This window comes from Carcharhinus amblyrhynchos, chromosome 26 (genome assembly GCF_965287045.1).
Source record: "Carcharhinus amblyrhynchos chromosome 26, sCarAmb.v2.hapA, whole genome shotgun sequence".
Taxonomy (NCBI): Eukaryota; Metazoa; Chordata; class Chondrichthyes; order Carcharhiniformes; family Carcharhinidae; genus Carcharhinus; species Carcharhinus amblyrhynchos.
This window is the reverse complement of record NC_137349.1, coordinates 9,371,642-9,395,165: the sequence shown is the minus strand read 5'-3', so window position 1 is coordinate 9,395,165 and position 23,524 is coordinate 9,371,642. Positions and strand designations below refer to the sequence as shown.

General features: G+C 46.0%; 1 protein-coding gene across 2 annotated transcripts in view; it reads right to left on the bottom strand.

The window, feature by feature from the left end:
• Positions 1-635: 635 nt before the first annotated feature.
• LOC145358744 (N-acetyllactosaminide beta-1,3-N-acetylglucosaminyltransferase 3-like) overlaps positions 636-23,524 on the bottom strand; it is a 61,397-nt gene continuing 38,508 nt past the window's right edge. The window contains exons 1-2 of one of the 2 annotated variants that reach the window (XM_080213001.1): positions 16,269-16,418; positions 636-3,018 (exon numbers count right to left, since the gene is read on the bottom strand). In XM_080213001.1, the coding sequence (XP_080069127.1) occupies positions 1,866-3,011 (1,146 nt within the window). In that variant the 5' untranslated portion in view covers positions 3,012-3,018; positions 16,269-16,418 and the 3' untranslated portion in view covers positions 636-1,865. Of the gene's footprint in view, positions 3,019-16,268; positions 16,419-23,524 lie in introns of those variants that run through there. The other variant, XM_080213002.1, reaches the window with a different exon arrangement.

Sequence of the window (23,524 nt, the reverse complement as noted above, 5' to 3'; positions counted from 1 at the left end):
CATTCGTCACGAGATGCCGTAGTCTAGAACTGGGTCAAAGGCCAGAGACGCCCACAGGGAACTGCAAGCCCATTGGCAGTCACATCAATGAATGAGTGTCCTTCAGGGAAGGAAATCTGCCATCCTTACTTGGTCTGGCCTACCTGTGATTGCAAACTCACAGAAATGTTGTTGACTCTGAACCGCCCTCGGGCAACTAGGGATGGGCAATAAATGCTGGCCAGCCAGCAATGCCCACGTCCCACAAATGAATATAGAACATAACACAAATGAACGAAGCTCAATAGTTCATATCCTACCTCTCCACCCTTCAATCTACCTCATTCTCTACCTGACCCCCTCCTCCAAACCCCCCCTTTACCCCACCTACAAGTTGCCCCTCTCCTGCTAAGCTCCTCAGTCCACCCTAAAGTGCTGTCTCTCCTTCCCTACATCCCCCCTTTGCCCAACCCCTCCTCTGCCCTCTCTCTCTCATTGCTCTCTGCCTTCCCCCAGAGAGGGCTGAGTGACAGACACACCCATGTTGAATCACATCCACATCACTGTGTAGGAACAGAATCTCTCTCAATCTGTCAGCATGGGGTTAAAAAAAATCTACTTCTTAAAACAAATCTAATTCTGTTAAACAAATGAGTGAAAAAAAGAATGTTTATGAGATTTTTCAATGTCCCACAAATATGAACAATATCAATAGATTGTCTGGGAAGAAAGCGAGAACACATACATCATCATATGAAGACAGCAAAACCCTCGTCCAAACTTAAACGACGGAGTTAAATCCATACGTTTGACAAAAGGCAACAACAAGAACAAAAAACTCCGCAGTTTGAACTGTCCAAAGAAGGAGGGGTACCATTCAGCCCATCAGTTTTCCACACTCCTAGCTCATCCAGGATTTTACGGTCTCGATCTACCCAAGACTGGAAAATCCTGCCCGACAGAAGGTCAAACGGACCTTCCCCTTGCCTGCCCCGACTCCCGTGGCAGGCGGTAGAATTCCAGCATATTTTACAGCGTCAGAATGCATCATAAATGATTTGAAGTCCCTTCATTTATTCCTTTATGCGAGAACAACTCCAGAAATTACCTCTGGATGACTGACACCAGTGCTGAAATCTCAGTGCTTCCACTCTAGAAATATTTAAACCACTCAGCATTTGGGGTGTGGTGGGGGGGGGGTGGAAGTTGGTGGGGAAGAGGTTAAACCCAACGGAAATGTTGTCCAGACATAAGCAGGTCAGATGGAAATCTCCCCCTTGGCTCGGTGCGCACTCAGCTGAGTGTTCAGTGCAGAATGAGTTGTTCGGTCGCAGCGGCATGAGGGTCTCCAACTGGCGTCGGCTTTGGGCATTCCAGACCATTGTGGAACGAGTGCGCATTTGTGGGGACACTGGACTCAGCTGTGCCGCCCCTCAGGGTCGAACATCCTTCCAGCATTCACCAACTGCAGGCTGGATTGTGTGTTTGAAAAAAAATGGCAATACAAATATAGACTTCACGCTTCAAGGCCAATCAGAACATAACATGATAACGCACTTAATTCCATTCAGAAGTTTTTTTTATATATATACACATATATGTACATCAATATCCCAGACGGTTGCTGATGTCTGCAAAATATTGCAGACGCTGGAATCTGAAATAAAGGGCAGGGAATGCTGGAAAATCTCAGCAGGTCTGACAGCATCTGTGGGGGAGAGAATAGAGCCAATGTTTCGAGTCTGGATCCAGCTCTGACAAAGGGTCATCCAGACCTGAAACGTTGGCTCTATTCTCCCCCCACAGATGCTGTCAGACCTGTTGAGATTTTCCAGCATTTTCTGTCTTTCTTGCCAACGTTTCCCACTCAGTCATTTCTTGCGACCCTATGCTTTTTGCAAAGAAGCTCGCTGTGGGGCTCGGGCACAGATCAGGTTACTATTGTGTACGGCATCCCACATCAGCAGCAGTTCATAGGGCAGGAAGCGATGCACCATGAGGACCTCACGGTAGTAGCAGGGGTTGAACGAGTCTTCCTGAGAAGATGGGGCACTTACCCCGTTCACCCTGAAGCCTATGTGAAAGCTGGGGGTCAGCCCAGCTTTCTGGAGGCACATGCCAAAGTATACATCATCGATGGGGAGGAACTCTAGCTCGCGGGCAGAGCGGTAGATGGCGATGGCAGTGAACCTAGACATGAGGATGCCCCCTCCGGCTATGTAGGCTGGGTAGGAATTGGAAGCAAACACCAGCGGCGAGACATAGTACTTGCTCCACTTTTCCCGGATGGGACCCACACCCGAAATGAGATAGCCCACGTAGAGGTGCTTAGCGGCGTCCAGGCTCTGCAGGTATTCGACCATGTTGTCAGTGTGGGCAAAGACATCGTCATCTCCGTTGAAGATAAATTGGGCCCCGGGGCAGTATTCATCCAGCCACTGCATCAGCTTGTACTGTTTGAGAGTGAGGTTGAAGAAAGTGTCAGAGAAGTCCCACTGCAGGATGTCTTGATGCTGCTGGTTCTCCATGTCCAGCAGCCGATTCAGCTTCGTCCGAGACCGTAGGTCAGGAGAGACGGCCGTGATGAAGACCCTCTTGATTTGGGCCCCTAGATGCTGACGCTCCTTCCCCCAGGTCTGCCTCACCATCTCTCGCCGGTCGTGATTCAGAGGGTTGGACTTGATGACTAGGAGCAGGAAGACATCCCCCGATTTACTTGGACCCCCGCACTTCCCCGGGACGTTCTGAATGAAATCAAAATCCCTGCAGTGTTTATGCTTCAGGAAGTCCTTTATGTGAGGAGGCTGTTCTGCGAATGCTGGCACTTGCGAGATGTTGTTGTCTGGATGGCACACGGGAGTAATGTTTCGCTTCTGTGTGGTCTTATTGTACGCAGTGATGGGCTGGATAATTCCCATGGGAAGCTCATCTGTCTGTTGCACTGCGCTGTCACGGCTGAAAATGAACACCAATCCAAGAATTCCTATGGTCACCAGGGCAGCTTTCTCTAACACTCTAAATTGTTTTCTCATTCTTCACCTGTCAGAGAGAGAGAACAAACAAAAAAGTAAGGACAATTGAACTAAAGGAAAGGAAGCAAGAACTTGCATTGATGTAGCACCTTTCAGGAAATCCCAAAAAAGTGCTTAAAAAGGTGTATAGACAAGTTTCATTTTTGGAATGGGTTCAAACACCACCTCAGCAATTGGGGGAATGTAAAGTTATAAAAATTAATCTGAAATTAAATGATAGTCTCACTAATGGTGACTGTAGAATTACAAGGTTGTTGTAAAAACACTCGGATTTACTTGTGCCATAGAATCCCTAAAGTGCAGAAGGAGGCCATTTGGCCCATCGAGTCTGCACCCACTTTCCAAAGAAGTATATTACCCAGGCCTTCACCTCACAGTCTGTGCACGGTCAATCCACCTAACCTACACGTCATTGGACAACAGGGAGGTGATGTCCCAGTGGTATTATTGCTAGATTATTAATCCAGCTAATACTCTGGGGACCTGAGTTCGAACCCCGCCACATCAAATGGTGGAATTTGAATTCAATAAAAAAAAAATTTGAAATTAAGAATCTACTATTACCCCTGAAATCATTGTGGATTGTTGGTAAAACCCATCTGGTTTGTTAATGTCCTTTAGGGAAGGAAATCTGCTGCCCTTACCTAGTCTGGCCTACACGTGACTCCAAATATGTGGAGTTACGGTGATAGGGCCTGGGTGGGATTGTGGCTGGTGCAGACTCGATGGGCCAAATGGCCTCCTTCTGTACTGTAGGGATTCTATGATTTCGATGAACCCCACACACCTTTATCAAGTCACTGGCTGCCCAATGATAAGATTAAACACCCAATCTGAATGGGTGAGAGAGATGGACGGGATGGGAAAGTGGTAGTCAGGTCAGGAGGGTAGCGTGTGCGGGGACGGCTTGGAGCTGTGGAGTGCATGGTGGGAGAGGTTGCCATTGCGCAGTTACCCAGGAGTTAGACTAGCTTTCAATCTGTCTCACACTCCCTGGGTCACTATCCAGTTAAGCTCCGCTCTAACTCAGAGACATCAGAAGAGGGTTCTGGGCAGCAGGAGAATTGCTCTCAGAGAGTTGCACTTTCCCGGGCAATTTCCCTAAAGATCAGCACATCAGGACTTCCACAAAGTCCAGACACACATCACAGTTGTACATGTTAATTTGTGGAGAAACTGGTAAAGATAAAAGTTGGATCCAGAGGTACATCCATAAAACATGGAATATTCAGCAAGTCAGGAACATGCATATCCCAAATACAGATTACATTCCCCTTCTGCTGTTTCCCCCCGACACCCTCCCCCCACACCCACGTAGAAAGTGGTTCTTTATATACATATTCCGCAAATTTCCCCAGTTAAAACCAGCTGCCCAGAATCACCACTGGAGCATACACCCAATTGTAGCCATATTTGCAATATCACTTATTGACCCTTAGGCTAAGGTCGAGGGTCAGGTCAAGCCCAAGATTGGGGTGCAACATTTCCGCTTGGATCTTGTTTGTCTCTCCAGTGGGGGACCATGAATTGAATTCAGTGTGAATCCTAATTTGTTTTTCCAGAGCAAGCAAGGAGGTGGATTAAGAGCTTTCCCTGTCTGTTCTGCACATTGGTTTTGTAACTTTAAGAGCGTGAGAACTTTTTAATAGAATCCCTACAGTACAGAAGAGGCCCACTGAGCCTGCACCGACACACTGACAAAATATCTTACCCAGTCCCTCATCCCCACTCTACTCCTGTAGTCCCACGCATTTATCATAACTAATCCACCTAACCCACACACCTCTGGCCATGCTAAATTGCCCTTTTTAATGGGCAATCCACCTAACCGGCACAGGTTTGGATTGTTGGAAAAAACTGGAGCACTCGGAGGAAATCCACAAGGGGGAACGTACAAACTCCACACAGACACAGTCACCCAAGTCCAGAATGGAACCCAGGTCCCTGGTGCTGTGAGGCAGCAGCGCTAACCACTGTGTCACCCACAAACTTGAATTTGTTTTTTTGCAGCAAGCAAGGAATGGATTCTCGTTTTGCCCAGACCACGCGGAGAACTGGCTGGGTAACTATAAGAATAGAGTAAAACATTAAAAAAAAGAGAATGGCTGGTGTCCAATAATTGAGGAACTGGAGGAATTGGTGCAATATTTAATATGATATAAAATTGTGTAGAGAAAATACAATAGAGGGAAAGGAGAAAGTTGAATGTGTGATGAGGAGAGATAAAAGAGAGCACTTGACTTCTCTAACCTCCGCCCGGACGCTCCTCAAAACCCCATCTTGATGGCCAAATTTTGGATCCACACTTTTCAAATCTCTTTGGTTTGATGTTAGTTTTTGCCGGAACATTTTGGTGAACTGTTTCAGGAGGCTTTCAGAATGGTGCGTAATAAAAGTCATTGTTGTTTGAGACAGTGCCTTGTTTACAATCCAAACAGTTCAAGATACCAAAACATGGATTTTTCGACGTCTGACTGCAGGAACAACGCCATCTGCAAATTCGCCTCCAACCCACTCAGTCTTTTGACTGAGATCAAGCCAGACACCGGGAAAGGCAACCGCTTATCTCGTCAGCTTGGAAATTTATCACCGCTCCTTCATTGCTGCTGGGTCGGAAGCCCACAGTGGTGTCTACGCCACATGGACTGTTTCAGGTTCAGAAACAGGCTCACCCGCACTCTCTCGAGGACAATAATTGCTGACCTCGTCAACAATGCCCATATCCAATAAATGAATTTTTTTTAAAATGCATGCAGCCAGTTGTCTAAGTTATTCTTTTAATAACTTCTAAGTTAGGTGGATTGGCCACGATAAATTGCCTCTTAGTGTCAGGGGGATTTACACGGTAGGTACACGGGGATAGGGCCTGGTTAGGATTGTTGTCGATGCAGCCTCAATGGGCTGAATGGTCTCCTTCTGCACTGTCGTATTTCTACGATTCTATTAAAAAGTTGCTCCATTCTTTAAAAGTTACAAAGTCAATGTGCAGAGCAAATTGAGGGCAAAGCCCTTAATCCGTTCCTTGCTTGTTCCAAATGCCAAATTCAAATTCACACTGAGTCCAATTCATGGGCCCCACAAGAGAGACAAACAAGATCCCAGCTGACCTCATGAGCCATCCCCATCACCCCCACTCCCCCAATCTTTGGCTTCGTCTTAGACAAGAGGCCAAGAAGCAACTAGTGCATTTATTAACAGATTAATTGTAATGCTTACTAAAACCTTTCCCCCATCGACATGACAGGAGTTGCTGCCTACATTTGCAAGGAACACTACAGGAACAGGAAATTGATGACTGTTTGTCAGTCTTATCTCTCACAGGCTGCAGAATCAGGATTGTGCGCGTCAGATTTTCTGTTTGACTTCTTGGAGGCGGATACACCTGATCACACTGCAGATAAAAACTTGTAAAAGTACAAGAGGACCTGGGTGCCCTGATCTTGGAGTAACAAACTATTACAAAGGCAAATGGCCTTGACGCAAGTGGATTCGCACCTAGGGGTAGCGAGACCTTGTTTAAACTGTGTGGGAGCTTGGTTGGGTGGACAGCGCCTGGAGCACTGGGTGCAGTTTTGGTCCCCTTACCTCAAAAAGGATATTATTGCCACAGAAGAAGGGCAACAAATGTTCACCAGACTTGCTGCAGGGACGGTGGGACTGTCTTACGAAGAGAGATTGGGCAAACTGGGACTATATTCTTTAGAGTTTCAAAGAATGAGGGGTGATCTCATTCAAACCTACAAAATACTTAAAGGAATGGACAGAGTAGATGTGGGTAAGATGTTTCCCTTGGTTGGAGGTCTAGAACCAGGGGGCACAATTTCAAAATAAGGGAGAGTCATTTAGGACTGAGATGAGGAGACGTTTCTTCACAGAGGTTTGTGAATCTTTGAAATCCTCGACCCCAGAGGGATGTCGAAGCTCAGTCATTGTGTGTTCTCAAAGCAGAGATTGATAGATTTCTGATTAACAATAAAAGTAAAGGATTATAGGGATAGTGTGCTAAAAGGCATTGACTGGTTCCCTACAGTGCAGGAGGCCATTCATCTCATCAAGTCTGCACTGATTCTCAAACAGAATATTTTATCCAGGCCCCTTCTCTATAATGCCATGCATTTACCCCACTAATCCCTCTAACTTACATGTCTTGGGACAATTGAGCATGGCCAATCTACCTGTTCACCTCTGGAGTGGGAAAGGGAGAGCACCCAGAGATGGATTTTCCTAGAAGACCAGAGACCTAAAAGGTCAAAAAGAGGCAAAACAAGTGGCTTCCAAAGAACAAAGAAAATTATAGCACAGGAACAGGCCCTTTGGCCCTCCAAGTCTGCACCAACCACGCTGCCTGCCTGAACTAAAAACCTCTGTCCTTCCAGGGACCGTATTCCCATCTTATTTCTGTATTTGTCAAGATGTCCCTTAAAAGTCACTATCGTATCTGCTTCCACTACCTCCCCTGGCAGCGAGTTCCAGGCACCCACCACCCTCTGTGTAAAAAAGCTTGCTTCACACATCTCCTTTAAACCTTGTCCCTCGCACCTTAAACCTATGCCCCTAGTGACTGACTCTTTCACCCTGGGAAAAAGATTCTGACTATCCACGCCTCTCATAATCTTGTAGACTTCTATCAGATTACCCCTCAACCTCTGTCATTCCAATGAGAACAAACCAAGTTTCTCCAACCTCTCCTCATAGCTGATGCCCTCCATACCCAGCAGCAGCATCCTGGTAAATCTTTTCTGTACCCTCTACAAAGCCTCCACATCCTCCTGGTAGTACGGCAAGTAGAATTGAACACTATATTCCAAGTGCAGCCCAACTAAGATTCTATAAAGCTGGAACACGACTCGCCAATTTTTATACTCAATGCCCAGGCTGATGAAGGCAAGCATGCTTCTTGATTACCTTCTCTACCTGCGTTGCCACTTTCAGTGTATATCTAGATCCCCCTGCCTGCCAATACTCTTAAGGGATCTGCCATTTACTGTATATTTCCTATCTGTATTAGGCTTTCCAAAATGCATTACATCACATTCATAAAATGTGGTTTATAACCATTGTACAGTCTTAACGTTTGTTGCAACATGCTGCATGGAGCATATAAAAAGAGGTTTTGCATAACGTTACATGAATAATAATTCACACGCGTACTGTCTATACTTTTGCACAGTGTAGAGCAGAAGTTCCTAACCGGTGCGCCACTGTGAAGGCCCCACAAGTCCGCCCGCCGCAAACTTAGATTTAAAGTTACTAAACATGGGAGGTGCACAAGCTAAAATCAAATCTTTGTTTCTAACTCCACGGTCGGCATTCCTAAGTCCCGATGAACCTCGGGTCTCCAAGGCTGGGAACGGGCCAAACCTGGGCAGTTCGTATTTCTAAAGTTGGCAGGTCCACACACGTGGGCCTAACCAGGGTAATTTTTTTTAAAAAATATCAGAACTGCACACAGGCAGCCCTTTCCCTGCCTGTCACGTACACCGTTCAGGTTCCCAATATAACAATCCAAATCACACAGGAGATCGCAGGTTCTTTGGGAATCAAAGACTCTGGAATTGAAGACAAAAGGCCCTGTGCAAAAAAAAAGGCACAAATAGTCTAGAAGAAGCGAGGGAAGACAGGGAGAGGTTGAAAAGCAAAAAAAGGTCCCAGCAAGACAAAAAGGCAAGAAACAGGAACCAAAGTTAAAAATGAGACACAGATTCTGTTATTATATTTGACATGCAAATGGTGTTGAGGCTTTCATTGTAAGCTAACTAAAATTATATTGGCATCCTTTTTGGGAGATTATAGAAATAAAAAGCTTTTGTGCGAGGGAAGTCTAGTTGGAGGAAATAGGTGTGCCTCCTATTACAACATTGAAGGTGTGCTCTGACGTTAAAGGTTAGGGACCATTAGCACAGATTGTAAATATCTATTGCCAACTTTACTTTATTTTATGGAATGTGGGTGTTGTCAGCATTTTCTTATTGCCCATTCCCAACTGCCCTTGAGAAGCTGCTGGTGAGCCACCTTCCCGAACCGCCGCAGGCCCTGTGGTGTAGGTACACCCACAGTGCTGTTAGGAACAGCAATATTTTTCCAAGTCAGAGTGGTGAATGGTTCCGAGGGGAACTTCTAGGTGGTTGTTTTCCCTTCTGGGTGTGTTTGGGAGGTGTTGTTAAAGGAGTCTTGGTGAGTTGCTGCTGTGCATCCTGTCGTTGGTACGCGCTGCTGTCACCGTGCATCGCTTTTGGAGGGACAAGTGAATGTTTAAGGTGGTGGATAAGGTGCCAATCTAAGAACTGCTTTGTTCCAAATGTATCAAGCTTGAGAGTTTTGTTGGAGCTGCACTCATCCAGGCAAGTAAAGAGTATTCCATTACACTCCTGACTTATGCCTTATAGATGGTAAGTAGGCTTTGAGGAACCAAGAGGTGAGTTACTCACCCCCAGGATTCCATGCTTCATTTCAGTTCTTGTAGACAGCATTTGTTGCCGGTCCAGTTTTTAGTTGGAGATGGTCATTGCCTGGCATGCATGTCACTTGTCACCCATCAGCCCAAACCTGGATATTGTCCAAGTCTTGCTGCTTTTGGACATTCTGTATCTGAGGAGTCACGAGTGGTGCTGAATATTGATGCTGCACAATGAATATCCCCACTTCTATCCTTATGATCAAAGAAAGGTCATTGATGAAGCAGCAGAAGATAGCGGGCACGACCCTGAGGAACTCCTGCAGTGATGCCCTGTAGCTGAGATGATTGACTTCCAACCACCATCTTCCTTTACGCCAGGTATGATTCCAACCAGCGGAGAAAGATTTCCCCGATTCCCATTGACTGCAGTTAGAGTTCCTTAATGCCTTATTGTCTGAGGTCCCACCATCTTCTGCTGCTTCATCGATGACCTTTCTTCCTGAGGATGACGTCAAGCATGTTTTTCCTTCTTGTTGATTCTCTCACCATCGGTTTAGCGCTCGTATCCTTTATGATTCGGCTAGCTTGGGTGGTGATGGACATTGAAGCTCCAATCCAGTGCACATTCGGTACACTTGCCACCCTCCATGTTGTCTAAAAGTGGTGTTGAACATTGAGCAGTACTGAGGGGGGTGGGAAGGGCAGCAGGTGGCTAAGAAACAGGAAGTTTCCTTGTCCAGATTTGGCCTGTTCCCATGAGGCTTCATGAGTCCAGAGTGCTGAGAACTCCCAGGGGTTCCATCTTTGGTGTGTCTGCCCTGGGGCAGGAGGTTCCTAGGGATGGTGATTGTGGTGCCTGGGACATTGTAAGGCATGGTTACATGAAGGTATGACCACACCAGGTTGTTTGACTAGTCTGTGTGAGTGCTCTGCCTAGAAGGAGGCCAATCGGCCCATCGAGTCTGCACTGACCACAATCCCACCCAGGCCCTACCCCCCATAGCCTCACGCATGTACCCTAGCTAGTCCCCCTGACACTAAGGGTCAATTTATCATGGCCAGTCCACCTAACTCACATCTTTGGACCATGGGTGGAAACCGGAGCACCTGGAGGAAACCCACGCAGACATGGGGAGAACGTACAAACTCCACACAGACAGTGACCCAAGCCGGGAATCAAACCCCAGTCCCTGGTGCTGTGAGGCAGCAGTGCTAACCACTGTGCCGCTCAAGATGTATACTCATTTACGCACACTACATATTCTTTGAGTTGTCAGGAAAGGACATTAATCCTCACAGATGCATCTCACAATACTGAGTACATGACTGTCCAACGTTAGCACCACATCATTTGCCCTTTAGTATGTCTATTCTGTTAGCATTTAATACCACAGGATGTACAGAAGAAATGTAAAAAGGGAACAAGTAGGAGACAAAAAAAAAGTAGAGGGAACTTTTTTAGCAGTTAAAAGGGAACCGATTAACTCTTTCCTATCTATATAGAGCTGGGCTGATCGGGAACCAAAAGGAGTGTTTACTATGGAGGGATAGGACATGGCTGAGATAAGAAATGAGTATATAGAGTCAGAGAATCCAGACAGTACAGAAGGAGGCCATTCGGCCCATCAAGTCTGCATCAACCACAATCCCACCCAGGCCCCATTCCCATAACCCCTCATTTACCCTGCTAATCCCGCCTGACACGAGAGTCAATTTAGCACAGCCAATCAACCTAACCCACACATCTTTGGACTGTGGGAGGAAACCAGAGCACCCGGAGGAAACCCCACACGGACACGAGGAGAATGTGCAAAATCCACACCGACTGCGACCCAAGCCAGGAATCGAACCCAGGTCCCTGGTGCTGTGAGGCAGCAGTGCTAACCACTACGCCATTGTGCTGTCCTTTGTGTTTTGTATTTGAGAAGAGGGAACTACCAGCAATGCATAGGAGGAAGTAGTACAATATTTGAAAGGATAAAAATAGACAACAGCAATATGCTAAAAAGGTCATGTAACTTGATGCTTCCTTCACCAATTCAGGCTCGAGTGTGTAAATGGGGGTTTATTCCTCACTCATAAGGTGCAGTAGTTACTACAGATGCGCAATGAACACATTATGTCGTTTTGTATAGATCCAAGAAATCTTTTTTGACTTCTGAATGTGTTTTTCTTCTAACTGCCCAGCAGCCCTGCTCCAGAACAGGTCTCAGTGTTCCAGGGAATAGTCACGCCTTTCCCTAAAGTCCGGAACCTTCCCTTTTGACGTCAAATCATGTCACCTGATGTCAGTGATGTGTCCTCCATACAAGTCTCCAGGCTTCCATGATACAAAGCAATTGGAGAACTGTACATTGGGATCCTTTCCCTGCACCGGAGGTGGAGACCTCAATTTAATGTCTCATCTGACAGATGGCACCACTGACAGCGTTGCACTCCATCTGTACTGCACTAAAAGTGTTAACCCAAGGTCCCTGCTCAAACCTTGGACGTACAAGGTCCTGACTCAGAGGCGCTGCTATGAATCAAGCAAAGCCATGGTGCATAATGGCACAGTATTTTAGTACTGCTGCCTCACAACACCAGGGATTCGGGTTGGGACACTGGGTGTGGAGCCCACCCGCTCTCCCCGTGTCAGTTTCCTCCCACAGTCAGAAAGAGCTTCATTGGCCATGCTGAACTCTCCCCAGCATTTAAAGTTTAAGCTTATTTATTAGTGTCACAAGTAAGGCTTACATTAGCACTGCAATAAAGTTATTGTGAAAATCCCCTAGTCGCCACATTCCAGCACCTGTTCGGGTAAATGCATCGAACCAACAAGTCGTTCGGACTGTGGGAGGAAACCGGAGCGCCAGGAGGAAACCTACGCAGATTCCAGAGAGACAGTTAATTCAGCCAGTGAATTGAACCCAGGTCACTGATGCCGTGAGACAACAGTGCTAACCTATTGTGTCATCATGCCAGCAGCGAACCCGAACAGGCACCGGAATGTGGCAACTAGGGGATTCTCACGGTAACTTCATTGCAGTGTTAATGTAAGCCTCATTTGTGACATTGAACAAACTTTAAACTATCAGAGATTTACTGCCTACTTATCAACTAGACTTTCTCCACCCATTGTTACAGCAAGAAGCATGACGTTGACATTCCTCCCAGTTTGTCAAGGTCTTGGAGCCAAGATTAATCCCGTCCCCTCACCCCACCCCCACAAGAAACAAAGCAGAAAGGTCAGACTCAGAAATTGTGATAGACAATAGCCACAGCATTCTAGTCATCCTGTAGGAGGGGGGAGGGGGATTATCAGAACAGGACTGAATGATTGCAAAATGTTGCATACTCCACACGTTAAAGAAGGGGGAGAACCCAATCCAGCTAACATCAGTGTTGGGCAGTATCTTGCCACAACAATGAAAGGCAAAAATTAATTGTGACATTTGGAAAAATATTTATCGAGGGATTAGTGGAATAAATACAGGACACCTAGGGTGAGCTGATCCCTGGGGTGGGTGTGGGTAAATGAGCATAGGACAGTTTTTAAAAGCAGTTGTAACCAGAGAAACTAGTTTGCAGCACTATTTGGTAGCACACTACGGTTACCCCAGTCCAACACCGGCATCTCCGCATCACGTCTACAGATCCCACCAGACTTATATTTCCAGTATTTTGATTTGAAGTCAGATTACCAGACTCACTCACCCTTTATTATAAAAAAAGTGTGCAACTAATTGAAAATGTCCCAGGAAATTTCAAGCCAGTGGGATTGGATTCAGCAAAGCCAATGATACCCCCGGGGAAAGCAGAACAAGTGTGACCATGAGCAGTGGACATTGCAAAACAATGGAATATCATCAATTATATCTCTCGCCATTCAGTAAGAAAGATAAAATGATGAACAAGGCAATCTTTACCAGCAAATCTGGTTGAAAGGGACCACACTTAGGAGCTCTGTGCCCATAACTAAATGTCAACAAGAACTTTGTTCTGTTCCATACTGGTATTACATGTTTCCGTCTCCCCAGCCCACTTCTGCCCCTATGCTTTCTCCTCCCGCATCTCATGCTCCTTCCCTCTCTCCCTGACAGGTCTTATCCCAATCTCCTTACAATCTAGAAGTTGGTTATGGTAGCTCAAGGCTGAGTGATGTTTATGACAAATCAGGGGTATCGTATACTCTCCCTGAAATCCTTGAAATTCACTACCGTATCTGCTTCCACTACCTCCCCCGGCAACAAGTTCCAGGCATCCACCCTGTTAAAAAAAACTTGCCCCGTACATCTCCTTTAAACCTTGCTCCTCGCACCTTAAACCTGTGCCCCCTAGTAATTGACTCTTCCACCCTGGGAAAATGCTTCTGGATTGTCCACTCTCTCCATGCCCCTCATAATCTTGTAGACTTCCATCAGGTCACCCCTCAACCACCGTCATTCCGATTATTGCATCAATTTCTCTGAGTCAGTAGTTAAATACCAAGGCACTCTCCAGTTTTGTGACAAATCACATGAACAACTGCACTTTCCAGATATGGATACATATTCTATGCTGTACTCAGACAGTGTAATACCAGTAATCAAGTGTCTATGAAGGAGTATGTGTGTACATATGTACACAGTGTCTTGCACACTTTTACATTGTAGCAGGCTACAGAGATCACAATAAATAGAACCAGGAGTAGACCCTCGGCCATCGAACCTGCTCCGCCATTCAACGTAATCATGGCTGATTTTGGGCTTGATTCTCAGATACCAAAAGTCTATCTTTCCCATCCTCAGAATTACTCAATAACGGAGTATCCACAACCCTCTCGGATAGAGAATTCCAATTTTTTTTTAATTCATTCTTGGGACAGGGGTGTCAGTGGCTGGCCCGCATTTATTGCCCATCCCTAGTTGCCCTTGAGAGGGTGGCAGTGAGCTGCCTTCTTGAATCACTGCAGCCCACGTGCATTGTGGGTTGACCCACAATGTCATTAGGGAGGGAATTCCAGGATTTTGACTCAGTCACCGCAAAGGAACAGTGACATATTTCCAAGTCAGGATGGTGAGTGGAACTTGCGGGAGGTGGCGTTCCCACGTACCTGCTGCCCTCGTCCTTCTAGTGGTCATAGGTTTGGAAGGTGCAGTCTAAGAGTCTTTGGTGAATTGCTGCAGTGTGCAATTCTCCTAATCTCAGTGATAAATGATCTGTCCCTTATCCCGAAACTGTGCCTCCCTCATATTTTTTAATAGTGCCCGACCAGGGAGGGAAAACAACCTCTGAGTTTGACTAACGTCATTGAACATTTGTCGTGTAAATCTGCTTTAAAACAATGACAAAAAAATTCATCCTTCAAGGCACAGCCCTTTAGGAAAGTCAGAATCCTTAGATTCCAATTGGTAACTGGATAAAAGGAGCAATTCTTTACAATCTAGAAGTTGGTTAGGTAGCTCGAGGCTAAATGATGTTCATCACACATCAGGGGTAACGTACACTCTACCCAAAATCCTTGAAAGTCACTACCGTATCAGCTTCCACTGCCTCCCCCAGCAACGAGTTCCAGGCACCCACCACTCTGAAAAAAAACTCACCTCGTACATCTCCTTTAAACCTTGCCCCTCGCACCGTAAACCTGTGCCCCCTAGTCAAGTTACAAGAACATAAGAAATAGGAGCGGGAGTAGGCCATCTAGCCCCTCGAGCCTGCCCCGTTGTCGTGACGGTTTCCAGGCTTTTCTCCATTTATAAATATCAGTACATTTCTACTCAAGTCACCAGCACAATCCAGGACCCCATGTACCCCAGACACATTCTCCCACCTTATTCCGCTGAGATACAAAAGTTGCTTACCAGTTAACTCAAGAACAGCTTCCTCCCTGCTGCCATCAGTCTTTTGAATGGACCTACCTTTAAGCTGATCTTTCTCTACACCCTAGCTTTGTAACACTATCTTTTGCTCCCTATCCTTTCTTTCTCCCCTATGTGCTCCATAAACGGTATGTTTTGTCTGGATAGCGTGCAAGAAAGAACACTTTTCACTGTATGTTGATACATATGACAATAATACATCAAATTAGTTCCACGGATCCAATTCACTTCATACCTCCATCAGAAAGCGAGAAGGACAGAAAGGAGAGGCAGAGATGAATGAATAGAGACAGAGTCAGGCTGGGGGGACAATGTGGGTGAATTAAAGCAGGTTGATGGGGATGGGGACAGAGAAAGGAGATTATGGAAGGGAGATTGAATAGTCACAGGTTGGCTCCTTTAGAGCAGAAAAGGATGAAGGGGATAAAAGCAAATTACTGCGGATGCTGGAATCTAAAACCAAAAGAGAAAATGCTAGAAAATCTCAGCAGGTCTGGTAGCATCTGTAAGGAGAGAAAAGAACTGACATGTCAAGTGCCGATGACCCATGGTCAAAGGCAGAAGGGGGACCTAACTGAGGTGTCTACAATCATGAGCAGTACGGACAAGCTCAATAGTGGGGTGGCTTAATTTTAAAATGAGAGACAGGAGGTTTAGAGGCAATCTGAGGAAAATCTTTTTACTCAGAGGGCGGTGGGAGTCTGGATTGCATCGTCTGGGGGGACGGGGGTAGTAAGGTTCACAATCTTCAAAAAAAAAAGTACATAGATGAGCACTTGAAATGTCACAACATTCAAGACTAAGGGGTTAGTCAAGATTTAGCGCAGCTTTGCCAGTACACAGTCGATGGACCGAAGAGCCTCCTCTGTATGCGTGGCTATCATTCATGAGGGAGACAGGATGGCACAGAGGGCAGGAGTGTAGAGATCGTTTGCAGCAACTTGGCAATTTCCCGTCAAAAATACTGCTGCTTTCCGAAGAAAATGCAAATAGGTGAGAAGACAAGTGAAGGATTCCTACCTTTTGAAGGTTCGCAGCAAGACTTAGTTCAGATTCAAAGTAAGCGTTAAGACTTGAAGACCCTTCTCAAGGTATGAAGGGCACTCTCCGGCGAGCAGGGAAACGAAACAGCAGCTATACCTAACAGCTTACTGATTCAAATGATTGGCACCACACCCAGAATTGCCTTTAAGTATTGCGACAGCCTCAATTCACATAATTTTAAATCTTTGCTGAACTGCGCCTCGGTTATGTTTCCTCAAACAAGGAGACAGCCAGGGGGAAACGTGATTTTTTTTATTATTGGCAGATGATTCAATATTGAAGGGAGTCAGAAAGGTTGCCAGCTAATTAATGGTGCAGAGAAAATAGGAGTACTTGTTAGCTGAGTTAAAGCCCAAGGGGTTAAAAGGGGAGAGGACAGCAGGGGCCAAGAAAATACAGGGCTGACAAACAAGCTTTTTCCCCCAGGCCTTTAGGGGGAGCATAATATCCCTTCCCCCTCAAGGTCAGAATAACTGTTGATATATGTTAACAAACTGAGTATAAGGAAATAATTTCAGAAGATACAAAATTCAGAAGTAGGCAGCAGTAAAAGCCTTCAGAAGTACTTTAAGTCCACAAACATGCAGACACAGAACAAATAGCATTTAGCATGGTGAAATAATTCATATTGGAATGGCAAAGCTAAATGATAAAAGCAAAATGTGAATGAGACTGGAAATCTGAGATAACTATGACAAATGATACTATTTAAAAGGAGGTGCTGATCTGTTTCTCTGACCCCCAATGCCAGCTTTATATATCTTCTTGAAAACAAAATATCTCCACTTGATTTTAAACTCCTTTCAATTTAATTGGACTACCTGTTGCAAAATTGCATCTCTGGCCCTTCACATGGAACAGCTTTGCTGTTGTGTTCTCTCAGGGATAATTTAGTGCTGTTCCAATTGGATTAAATACTTTAGCAATGTGTTGCAACCCCTCCACATTTAGGAATATCCAATTAAAAGGTGCCTGCACAATAGGCTTAGAAAGGAATAAAATCATCCAAGATTGAGGAACTCAGAGTGGTTAATGAGCCATTGGGACACAGTATTGGGAAAGGAAGGATGTATTGAAAGGGTGAGATGAAAAGGGGGGAGGGCCGTGGCCGTGGAGAATATTAACATTGGCAGACCTAGTATGCTGCATTCGTTGAGTACTTTCTTAGTTTGTTCCTGTGTTAGAAAGTCCTAGAAACAGGTTTTATTTCCTCTTGAGCTTTATCAATCCTTTCAACACAGGTAAAACAGCTCTGTACGGCAAACAGCATCGAAACATGTTTAGCACCTGTTGCAATAGCAGATTGACGAAAGGTTTTGTTTGACGTGGTTAGCCCTTTGTTGTCTGATAACAGCACGTTGTTGTAATTACAATGAAGGTTGCTCTTCCCTTCCACACACAAAAAAAAGAAGAAATACTTGTTCAGGTTTAAAATTCTACATTTTTTTATATATATGACAAAACAGCACCTGAGCAGTTCTTCCTGGTAGAATTTCAGAGGCCGAACCTCATTCAGTACAGAAGAGGCCTTTCAGCCCATCAGGTCTGCACCAAAAAAAAATACTATGGACGGGATTTTATGGCTGCGCTCGACCCGAAACTGTAAAGATCCTGCCCAAGGTCAACATACCTTCCCATGCTCCGCCCTGATTCCCATGGCAGATTGGCCAGTAAGATTCCAACCTAAATCTATTTGATCCCGTTTTCCAGCACTTGGCTTATTATTGCTTTGAACGTTATGACAGTTCAAATGTTTATCCAGGTACTTTTTAAAGGTTGTGAGGTTTCCCACCTCCACCACTCTCCCAAGATAGCGCATTCCAGGCTCCCACTGTCAAGGAATTTTCCTTAAGCACACCACCCCCCACCCCCGCCAAAGCCTTCTGTGCCTCACCTTAATATTAGACGCCCTCATTATTGACCCCTCAACTAAGGGGAAAAGCTGCTTCCCATCCACCCTGCCCATAGCCCACATAATCTTATACACCTCAATCAGGCGATAGAGGTGGTAGATTGAGCAGAGGGATTGCAGTGGGGCCAAGTGTCTTGGGCTATAAGAAAATATAGACTGAATGGTCAAATGAGCAGATAAGTGGCAGATGGAATTTAACCCTGAAAAGCGTGAGGTGATACACTTTGGAAGAGTAATTTGGCAAGGAAGTATTCAATGAATGGTCAGATACGAGGAAGTTCTGTGGAACAAAGGGGCTTTGTCCACAGATCTCTGAAAATGGAAGAGCTTGTTAGTAGGGTGGTAAAAAAGGCAAATGGGACACTTGCCTTTATCAATCGAGGCATGGATTACGAAAGCAGGGAAGTCATGTTGGAGCTGTATAGAACTTCTGGTGAGGCCACAGCTGGAGTACTGTGTGCAGTTCTGGTCACCATATTATAGGAAGGATGTGATTGCACTGGAGGGGGTGCAGAGGAGAATCCACCAGGATGCTGCCTGGGACGGAACATTTAAGTTATGAAGAGAGGTTGGATAGGCTTGGATTGTTTTTGTTGAAGCAGAGAAGACTGAGGGGGCGACCTGATCGAGGTGTACAAGATTATGAGAGACACGGACAGAGTGGATAGAGAACTAAGCTCCCCTTAGTTGAAGGGTCAGTCATGAGGGGACATAGGTTCAAGGTGAGAGACAGGAGATTTAGGGGCGATGTGAGGACAGTTTTTTTTTCCCAGAGGGTGGTGATGGTCTGGAATGCGCTGCTTGAGAGGGTGGTGGAGATGGGATGCCTCACATCCTTTAAAAAGCACCTGCATGAACACATGGCACATCATAACATTCAGGAATATGAGCCAAGTGCTGGCAGATGTGATTAGATGGAAGTTCAGGTGTTTCTAATGTATCAGTCTGGATTTGATGGGCCGAAGGGCCTATTCTGCACTGTATGATTCTATGATAGGTCCCCCCACAGCCTTCTCTGCTCTAAGGAGAACAACCCCCCTATCCCTTCATATCTGAAAAGCTCCACTCAATAGAAGTAATAATAGGAAACAAAGCAATGGCAGAGGAACTGAATGGTTACTTTGTGTCAGTCTGCACGATGAAAAACACCAGTGGAATGCCAGAGCTCCAGGAGAGTCAGGGGGCACAGGTGAGTGTAGTGTGAAAAGGTCTGAAGGTGGATAAATCACCTGGACCGGATGGACTACACCCCAAGGTTCTAAAAGAGATAGCTGAGGAAACTGTGGAGGCATTGGTGGTGATCTTTCAGGAATCACTGAAGGCAGGAAGAGTACCAGAGCACTGGAAAGTAGCTAATGTAACTCCGCTGTTTAAGAAGGGAGGGAGGCAGCAGACAGGAAATTATAGGCCGATTAGCCTGACTTTGGTCTTTGACAAGGTGCCGCGTAGGAGACTGTTAAATAAGTTAAGTGCCCATGGTGTTAAGGGTAAGATCCTGGCATGGATAGAGGGTTGGCTGACTGGCAAAATGCAGAGAGTGGGGATAAAAGGATCTTTTTCAGGATGGCAGCCGGTGACTAGAGGTGTGCATCAGGGGTCAGTGCTGGGACCACAACTTTTCACAATGTACATTAACAATTTGGAGGAAGGAATTGAACCACTGTTGCCAAGTTTGCAGATGATACAAAGATATGTAGAGGGACAGGTAGTATTGAGGAAGCGGTGGGGGGGGGCGGGGGGGGAATGCTGCAGAAGGACTTGGACAGGTTAGGAGAGTGGGCAAAGAAGTGGCAGATGGAATACAATGTGGAAAAGTGTGAGGTCATGCACTTTGGAAGGACGAATGGAGGCATAGACTATTTTCTAAATGGGAAAATTCTTTGGAAATCAGAAACAAAAAGGGACTTGGGAGTCATTGCTCAAGATTCTCTTAAGGTTAATGTGCAGGATCAGTTGGCACTTAGGAAGGCAAAGGCAATGTTAGCATTGATGTCGAGAGGGCTAGAATACAAGGGCGGGGATGTACTTCTGAAACTCCATTTGGAGTATTGTGAGCAATTTTGGGCCCCATATCTAAGGAAGGATGTGCCGGCCTTGGAAAGGGTCCAGAGGAGGTTCACAAGAATGATCCCTGAATGAAGAGTTTGTCATATGAGGAATGGTTGAGGACTCTGGGTCTGTAGTCGTTGGAGTTTAGAGGGGGATCTATATTGAAATTTACAAGATACTGCGAGGCCTGGGTACAGTGGATGGGGAGAGAATGTTTCCACTGGTAGAAAAAACTAGAACCAGAGGGCACAACCTCAGACTAATAAAGGGACAATCCTTTAGAACAGAGATAAGGAGGAATTTCTTCAGCCAGAGAGTGGTGAATGTATGGAACTCTTTGCCACAGAAATTGTGGAGGCCAGGTTGTTGAATATCTTTAAGACAGAGATAGATAGGTTCTTGATTAATAAGAGAATCAGGGGTTATGGAGAAAAGGCAACAAATGGGTTTGAGAAAAATATCAGCCATGAATGAATGGCAGAGCAGACTCACTGGGGCGAGTGGTCTAATTCTGCTCTTAAGTCTTATGGGCTTAGAGCCCAGGCTGTTTGATTCCCAGCTTGGGTCACTGTTGGAGTTTGCACATTCTCCCCATGTCTGCATGGGTTTCCTCCGGTTGCTCCGGTTTCCTCCCACAGTCCAAAGATGTGCAGATTAGGTGGATTTACCATTATAAAATTGCCCCTTAGTGTCTGGGGGACTAGCTAGGGTAAATTTATAGAGTTATGGGGATAGGGCCTGGGTGGGATTGTGGCCGGTGTAGACTTGATGGGCTGAATGGCCTCCTTCTGCACTGTAGGAATCTATGATTCTATCCTGATGAATCTCCTCTGCAGTGCAATCACAACATTCCCATAATGTGGTGGCCAGAACTCCAGCTGTGGCTTCACCAAAGCTTTGTACAACTTTCCCTGCTAATCTATGCTGTAACCCATGTCCTCTGTCCTCTTAACTACCTTAATAACCTGTCCTGCCAACTCCAGGGATATGTAAACAGGCTCCCCCAGATCCCACTATTCCTCTAAACTGAGAGTCCTGCCATTCACTGAGTACTGCTTTGTCTTGTTCCTGCATTGGAAAACCCCAGCAATCGATTCTATTTCCCCTTGAGTGTTGTCAACGCATTTCCCTTTCTTTTCTGGTAAAAGCAAGTAACTGCAGACGCTGGAATCTGAAATAAGAACAGAAAATGCTGGAAAATACCAGCAGATCTGACAGCATCTGCAAAAAGAGAACAGAGCCAGCGGGCGTCATGGTGGCACAGTGGTTAGCACTGCTGCCTCACAGCGCCAGGGACCCGGGTTCAATTCCAGCCTTGGGTCTCTGTCTGTGTGCAGTTTGTACGTTCTCCCCGTGGGTGTACTGAGCTGACAATGCCAGGAGTGCAGCTGCCGGAGACTTGTGGAAGCCATGCGCCAGTGGGGAGCCAGTCAAACAGCCTCCACGTGACTGTCCCAGAAAGTAAGGCTTGCATTTAAACAGCACCTTTCCAATCTTATTGGATGTCCCAATGTGCTTCACAGTTAATGAAGAAGTTTTTTAAAAGTACAATCCCTTCTGTAAGGTTGGAAATGATGCAGCCAGTTTATGGACAGCAAGCTCCCACTAACAGCAACGAGGTCACCACAGGGTCATCTGTGCCCGTTGATCCTTATTGAGGGATAGATCAGCTCCTAAAGATCGCTCCAGGGGATCTTTCTCACCAGTCGCCGGTTCAACCGCTCGGCCAAAGGACAGAACCTTCAACAGTGCTGCACACCCCAAATCCTGCATTGGAGTATTGGCCCGGATTTTGCATTCGATACTCCGGAGTCAGGCAAATCTCTTTGACACAGCGAATGGTTGGGGTCTGGAGTGTGGTGGATGGAAGTGTGGTGGAGGCAGATTCAGTTGAGGCATTCATGAGGACATTGGATGATTACCTGAAGAGAAACAATAGCCGGGGGTATGGGGAAAAGGCAGGGCACTAGGCCAGCTCATTTTGGAGAACCGGTGCAGAAACACACACCGGAATTCTACCGCCCCGCCTGCCACGGAATCGGAGCGGGTGAGGGACAGACAATGGAAATGCCCACTGACCTCAGGCGGGATTTTCCGATCTCACTGGAGTAAGGCCGTAAAATCCCACCCATAGAAACTAGAAACCCACCATTCGGCCCTTCGAGCCTACTTCACCATTCGTTTTGATCATGGCTGATCCAAAAACTTAATGTCCTGCTATCCCCCTCCTCCATATCTCAGCACAGTGGCTTGGGCGGCACGGTAGCACAGTGGTTAGCATTGCTGCCTCAGAGCTCCAGGGACCCGGGTTCGATTCCCAGCTTGGGTCACTCACTACCTGTGTGAAGTTTGCATGTTCTTCCCGTGTCTGCCTGGGTTTGCTCTGGTTTCCAAAGATGTGCAGGTTAGGTTGATTGGACATGCTAAATTGCCCCATAGTGTTCCAGGATATGACAGGTTAGAGGAATTATGCAGGGTAGGTAAGTGAGGGTAGGACTTGGGTGGGATTGGTGGAGGTGCAGACTCGATGGGATGAATGGTCTGTTTCTGCACTATAGGGATTCTATGATTCATTTCCCCCTCATATCCCTTGATCCCTTTTAGCCCCAAGAGCCATAGAACACATTGGGCCAAATGGCCTCCTGTACCATAACAATTCTGTGACTCTGAGTGGAACCTGAGCCCACAGGCATCTGTCCGAGAGGCATGACCACTACCCACTGAGCTACAACCGAGTGAACCGTGGTTGCTTGGATGTAGAATAACTTGCTCTTCCTTGACATTTCTCCAACTTCTCTCTCTGTCTTTACCACCTTCAAGACATTCCAACACCTCTACCCCTGAGAAATATTGTTTGGCAGGGATGGTCAACTGTGTTAATAATAGGAATTCATGCCAATTTTCACAACAGGAATAAAGGTTCACACATATTTCAATTCTTGGAATCCATCTGAAGTTTATTATTAACCCCAAATGCATCTCATTTACGATGTCACCTGTATCTTTATCAGATATTCACATTAATCTGTCATCCATTGATTCTGTTCCCAAGGTGCACAGTTTGTCCTTTGATAAATGTTTGCATCTAACATTCTCATTTCATTAATTAAAGATCAACCTTAATTAAAGATTTTGGATAAAGCTGCAAGTATTTGAAGCAGATAGTACCCCACAGACATTGATTTCCAGTCCAGACTGAGTTGTGGGCAGCACAGTGGTTAGCACTGCTCACAGCGCCAGAGACCCGGGTTCAGTCCCTGGCTTGGGTCAC